The 7,241-nt window shown below is 34.3% G+C and overlaps 1 protein-coding gene across 1 annotated transcript in view; it reads left to right on the forward strand.

The window, feature by feature from the left end:
• LOC117103826 (interleukin-17 receptor A-like) overlaps window positions 1–7,241 on the forward strand; it is a 13,668-nt gene extending 6,427 nt beyond the window's left edge. The window contains exon 7 of the mRNA XM_033244454.1: window positions 4,874–7,241. Coding sequence (XP_033100345.1) covers window positions 4,874–5,856 — 983 coding nt within the window. The 3' untranslated portion in view covers window positions 5,857–7,241. The remainder of the gene's footprint in view (window positions 1–4,873) is intronic.

Here is a 7,241-nt window from a genome sequence, read left to right on the forward strand (position 1 = left end):
ATATGTATATATGTATGTATATGTATATATATATATGTATTTATATTGATTCAGAGCCTAGCACCTGATGATTGAGGAAGTACCTCATGAAACAGCCTGTAGTGCAATAAAATGTTGAATTTGTAACCAAGCGTCATCTTGTTTTGATTTTATATATATATGTATATATATATGTATATATATGTATATATATATATGTGTATATATATGTATATATATATGTGTATATATATGTATATATATATGTATATATATGTATATATATATATATATATATATGTATATATATGCCACTAAGCTAGTCCCACAGACATTTGGGAGTTGCATATTAAATTACTCTATTCTCTTGTATTAAGATCCTGAATAAGTGCCTCTCTCTTATTTCATGGACAGTTGTGTCTCTTTCCGAAATGGCTTATTCAAAGCCGGACACTCACTGCATCATACGACCGTCTCACGACGAATCCACATATGCTTCCGGCGAGCGATAGACAACGCAATGCTGTCTGCTGATTGTCAGTGGCAATTTGAACAGATCCTCATTTAAAACACGATCTGTTGGGTCCGCATCTTCGTGTGTGTCCTTCGTCGCGCTGCCGTTGCGTCGCCATCGCATGCAGTGAGTAACCGGCATAAGGCATCCAACTCGCCCTCTAACCACCCTTTCATAAATTTCATACCCTACCACTCAACAATATATTATAAAAGTTTGAAAATGTATGTACAATTAACAGCTGTGGGGATTTTTCTAGGAATATTTGCCGGTTTATTGAAGAGCGTTGCAATCCGCATGAGTAATCTGTGAAAGAATTCTTAATTTTGAAATTGTAGGCGAGAGGTAATGTTTTTAACTGCTGGCCTTGTTGAATGACAAAACATGCTATGAAGACTTCTGAAGCTCTGTTCACACATTCAAGGTTTATGGGACAAAAATTCATGTACAGTACATATAATACAGTGTATTATGGACATCACCATCTCCATGTATGGGTGTGATATAAAATCATGTCCATACTGTATATGAGTGATATGATACGTCCATGTGCGGGTGTGATATGACGTCATCATGTCCATGTATGGGTGTGATATGATATCACCATGTCCATGTATGGGCATGATATGACATCATCATTTCCATGTATGGATGTGATTTGACATCATGTCCATGTATGGGTGTGATATCGCATCACCATGTCCATGTATGGGTGTAATATAACATATCTATATATGAGTGTGATATGACATGATATGATATAATTGTGTCCATGTATGGGTGTGATATGACATGACCATGTCCATGTATGAGTGTGATATGACATCATCATTTCCATATATGGTATTATATGTCATGTCAATGTATGGGTATGATATGACATGTCCATGTATGGGTGTGATATTACATCACTATGTTCATGTATGGGTTTGAAATAACATCATATCCATATACGAATGTGATATGACATGACCATGTCCATGTATGTGTGTGGTATGACATGATCATGTCCATTTATGGGTGTAATATCACATAACTATGTTCATGTATGGGTTTGATATAACATCATATCCATATATGAGTGTGATATGACATCACCAGTCCATGTATGTGTGTGGTATGACATGATCATGTCTATTTATGGGTGTAATATCACATAACTGTGTACATGTATGGGTTTGATATAACACCATATCCATATATGAGTGTGATATGACATCACCAGTCCATGTATGTGTGTGGTATGACATGATCATGTCCTTGTTTGAGCATGATATGACATAATGGCCATATATGGGCAAATCACAATTTTTTGTCATATACATCTTGATATTGTGAACAGAACTTTACGCAGCTAGTCACTTCCATCAAAAGGGGAAAAACTTTTTTTTTTATTCCAAAATTTTAATTGCAACTAATCTATCTTTTAATCCTTAGCCATCTAATCTAACCTTGCAAACTAAATTTAAAATTTCCAGTATTTAATCAAAGTAGTATTCATTTTAGATATAAAGCATTCAGGTTTAACTATCTTTGCCTTCTGTCTTTTGGTGAAATATCAAAGCAATTCTTCTGGTTTCGTATCATGAAAGCAGTCCATGTTTATGAATCACTGAAAAGTCTTGTGTGTGTGTGTATATATATATATATATATATATATATATGTGTATATATATGTTTGTGTGTATGTGTATATGTATGTGTGTGTATAAGTGATGTATTAACCAACTTACTTATATTATTAGTATTAGTAGGTTCCACGTATGTCTCGATAATATATTATCAAGACAATTAATATTTTTTTCAGTGTATATATATTGCTGTTCCACTACACATGTGCAAGAGAATGTGAACAATCAGTTGCTTTTTTTTCAAATTTACATGTTCCAGTGTTTTCCCTTCAACAATGTTACCGCTTTCCCAAAGCCACTATTAGTTCTTTGCCATACCAAGATAAATAATAATAATAATACAAATTTATTATTTATTATCCTTATATGCAACATACAGTATTTTTTGTAAATTTCCTCACTAATAAAGTTTCAGAATTTAAATTTTAAATTTGAATCTAAAGACAATTTTTTGAACTTATGATCATGTTGAGTGCTAGCAAACATATAATTGTTTTGGATCATGAAATCAACACTGAAAATTGAAAACTATTTCAGGCCCGTAGCCAGGTCCTTCAAGGGGGGGTGGTTTTCTGGGCATGAGGTCCACGGTCAAAGCCCTGGTGGGGTCGGCAAAATCCCCAAAGCAAGAGGATTTTTGTGCTTTATGGGTCTAAATAATGCTATAAAAGCAGATATGTTTGAAAACGTCTGTGTCTGGGTGGGTTTGCAGTGCATTAGTTTGGTTGGAGGACTTATTTGGGAAATTTGAAGAGGGGGGTTTGCTAGAAAAGTGAGTTTTCCCGAACCATAAACCTCCCCCCCCCCCCCCGGATACGGCCCCCCCCTGGATACGGGCCTGTATTTTTAAATTTTTTCACCAACCTCTTCTCCCACATTTTGTCATATCATTTATTTTGATACATGGTGAAAGATACGCTAAACATTAAAAATGCATTAATCAACTAACAAGACCCAATTGTGTTTTTATTAGTCTTGGTAAGTGTAGTGTATGTAAGAACACAAACACATTTTGCCACAAATGGCAGATAGCTCTTGTATTTTGTAGGGATAAAGGTGTTATTTTTGTTTCTTTTTAAAGTCAGGCTCCGGAAGAAAAAATTTGTTTGACGAAAAACTGGGAAACGGTGAATGAGATACAGATTTTTGAATATTTAAAAACTGGGGGAAAAGGGGCATAACCACCCATTTTTACACCTTTTTCCCCCAGTTTTTAAATATTCAAAAATCTGTATCTCATTCACCGTTGCTCAGTTTTTCATCAAACAACTTTTTTCTGTCTCAGAAAAATCAGTTCTACAACATATCAAAAAATTGTTTTCCTCCGGAGCCTGACTTTAAGTGATTGTACTACTGATAATGATACCATGAAGTGGGTGGTCATTCTATGTTTTTTGTTTTTTAAATTAAGATAAAAATTGTTATTAAAAATAAACCCTAAAGCTGTGTCCACTCTATCAAGTTTAATTACATTCATCAGTGGCAGATTTAAGAGGGGTGGGCAGCTGTATCGGCCTTTCCCCCTTCCCTCATAAAACATTTAAAAATTATTTTAAAAATGGAGAAAAATAGAAAATTATCTCTTATATCTATCAAAGTTAAGTCTGAGAGCACTATTTCTGGTCATTTTAAGGTACATAATCATGAATTTCTTACCTCATTCCCAACCATGATGGGGCTGATGTGGCCTAGACCCTCCATCTGTGAAATTCTCCCTCTGAGCACCCACTATTCCAAATTCCTGGATCTGCCACTGTGCATATATGGGTGTGATATGATATCATCATGCCATAATATGATCAAATCTCAAAATTTTGGTTTTATAACTTGCAAAAGTTTAGTGGTCGCCATAATGCATGTATAGTATTCTTATGAATAGTTGTTTATAGTATTTAAATAGCTACCAAACCTTTTGAATATGAGTTCCCCCTCCCTCCACTCATATTTTCTTTATATTTTATCAATGTGCGTCACAAACCTCTATAAATTTCTCTTATTCTTCCATTTTCTGTAAGTTCCATATGAGTCTATGTGTAAATCTATTTCTTTTTCTGGAATACTTGCATAAATGTATTACCTTGTTGCACTGCATGTTTGCAAAGTTGTGTTACCTCAGTCACATCACATGATGTATTTACTGTACATGTATTGCATCATCACTGAATGATCAAATGATGTATTATCTCAATAAGCCATTTTGTAGTTTGAACTGCGCATGCCTATGCATATCCCAGGTCAATCAACTTAAACCTATGTTGTGTGTATGTTGGCTTAAGTTGTTTGACCTTTAACATGGGCATGCACAGTTCAGACTACAAAATGGTATATTGCACCACCTGATCATGTGACGTATTAGAATATCTGAATTGCGCCACTTGATCATGTGATGTATAAATCGCATCACATGATAACATAATCACCTGATGTATTACCCCAAAAGCCATTTCGTAGTTTGAACTGTGTATGCCCGTATCCCAAGTCAATCAACATAAACCTGTGTTGTGTGCATGTTTGTTTATGTCGATTGAACTTGATATGGTAGCATGGCCAAAATACAAATTGGCTTATTGCATCACTTGGTCACATCATGGAGATGTATTACCTCATCACATCAAATGATCACATAATATATGATCACATGATGTATTATCTCAACTGTATCATATGATCATGTGTTGCCTTACCTAAAGTTGCACCATATCTTCAAGTGTAATAGAAATTTTTACGTAATAAGACCTTTTCATTTTAGGCATGACAACAAAGCGTGTATTCGTCATTCACTCTTTTGATCATGAACTCCACAAGGAGGTTGTGTTGAAACTCTGCATTTTTTTGACCAACGTCTGCAAATTGGACGTACACACCGCCCTCTGGAGCACTACTGATATTGCAGTTGGTGTGAATGAGTGGATGGATAGAGAATGCGAAGAGGCTGACAAGGTAATTATATTGTGCTCTCAAGGGACACTGATAAAATGGCGCGCTCAATCACGGCAAATAGACATCAAGATTCATGAAGATAATTTGGGAGACTTGTTTTCTTCATTTATGAGGCTTCAGGGACTGGAAATTGCGAAAGACCCAAAGAAATTCATAGTCGCTTACATGGATTATTCAAGCGAGGACGATATACCGCAGCCGCTGAAATTCCTACAGAAATATCAATTAATGGATCATGTGGAACAGATGTATTATATTCTGAATGACATGGAAAAACATGGCGCATGCCATGACTTCAGCATACCGGCTCTGCAGACTTGGGACTCCAGTATGGACGCAGGAGTCGAACTCAAAATAGCAGTTGATCAAATGAAGAAGAAAATTAGATCGGAGCCACATTGGTTCTTCGACTTCAACGATATCTCGACGGATGTCAAATTGAAAATATTTACAAAACAGAGCCAAAGGGATACAAGGCCGAATCCCAATGTAAGCATCATCTGTGACGCGGATCCGTCGCTAATCATTCTACCGCAGACCGATTTTGGTGACAATGAGAATGACTACAAGTATCAAATGTCTGCACTGAATTCTCTGAAAGAAATTGTCTCAAAACCAAATGAATCATTCCAGAATCATAGAAATCGTGATTCTGGTGTCGATGATGTATATGATAACTCGAGTGGAGGTGATCCAGCCACATATGACGGAATAGCAACAAATGATTCAACGTCAATCCGGAATCCATTTCATGGTCTTTTTCGAGACCCTAATGAACATAGCTGTGTTTGAGTTCATCGTTTGATTAGATGAGGACGAAAAGTAATTGATCCTTCATATGAAGTATATGTGTGTCAAGATTCATTGAATATTGCCTATTGGTGAGGAATTTATGATCAGTCCTAAAATTTCACAAAATGTGACTGTGACCTCACCCAAGAAGTCACATGCAAAACTTTAGATGTAGATCTATATGCTGGCCAAGTAGCAAGGATAGAGCCTGTGTTTTTTTTTTTTTAGAAAAGCCACGAACAAAAAAAGGTGGGTGGGGGGGAGCAGAATAATATAAAAGTACACCTTGTGATTGATAATGTTACGATGATGAAGATAATAAAATAATAAATAACTTATATTTACTTATGTATATGATATACATTTTTGTATCATATACGGTATGTAACATAGGTCGTCGACGAACAGTTCGTTTTCAGTGGAATATAAACCTGCAACCTTTTACTATCGAAGTTGGTTTTATGCCAGAGAGACTATGTATATTTAAGAAATTAGTGGACAGTGTCTCATCACTCCTGATGATGACATAATTAATGACGAAATATTGAATCCCAACACGATGATGTGCATTTCAATACTTTGAGTATGTATTACACTATCTTGTTTCTCACTGTGTGATTGTAAATTATAAAGATAACTTTAAGAATAATGCATAATATATTCTTCAATCTATTTAACATGAAACATAAGAAACTGTTGTTTTTGTAGTGATATGTTTGTGAATTTTTATCATTACAATATAAGCAATAATTATGTAATCAATTAAGCAGTACTGTGAACTGAAAAATGATTAAATATTTTTTATCTTGTTGCTGATTGATTCAGATTTTTTGATTGAATTATTACTTGTATTATCTAAAATAGATTATTATGTTCTTCATTGACATATATTAATAACAATAAATAGTTTATTTTTTTCCAAATTTTATTTCCGAGTGAAAAAAAAAAGAAAAGTTACAAAAACTATGCATGCAGAGGTAGGGACGTATACTCACAGAATAATATTTATCCATGGGTTGTTTGTATAATTCTGTCTTTTTATCCTGTATATAAAGTATATTATCAACAGATACACACACACCCACACATAGGCCTATGTGTGTATGTATGGGTGTATGTATGTATGTGTATTATATATATATTATATAAATATCTATATTATGTTACAAGCTTGTTTATATAATTAAGAACTAGTTGATTTTTGCTGTCTGTTTTATCAAGTACGTTTATGTTTTCCCTTGCAGCTATATTAATTTTGGTTTGATATGTTGTTTATAATGTATTTTATATAAATATGTATTTGAAAATACTGTATCGTTATATAATACCATGTATATGTAATCTTAAACTATCATTGAAATAAAATGTCATATATTGGACAGAAA

This window comes from Anneissia japonica, unplaced genomic scaffold (genome assembly GCF_011630105.1).
Source record: "Anneissia japonica isolate Jap-2015-1 unplaced genomic scaffold, ASM1163010v1 scaffold232_len381862_cov165, whole genome shotgun sequence".
In the NCBI taxonomy this organism is placed as follows: Eukaryota; Metazoa; Echinodermata; class Crinoidea; order Comatulida; family Comatulidae; genus Anneissia; species Anneissia japonica.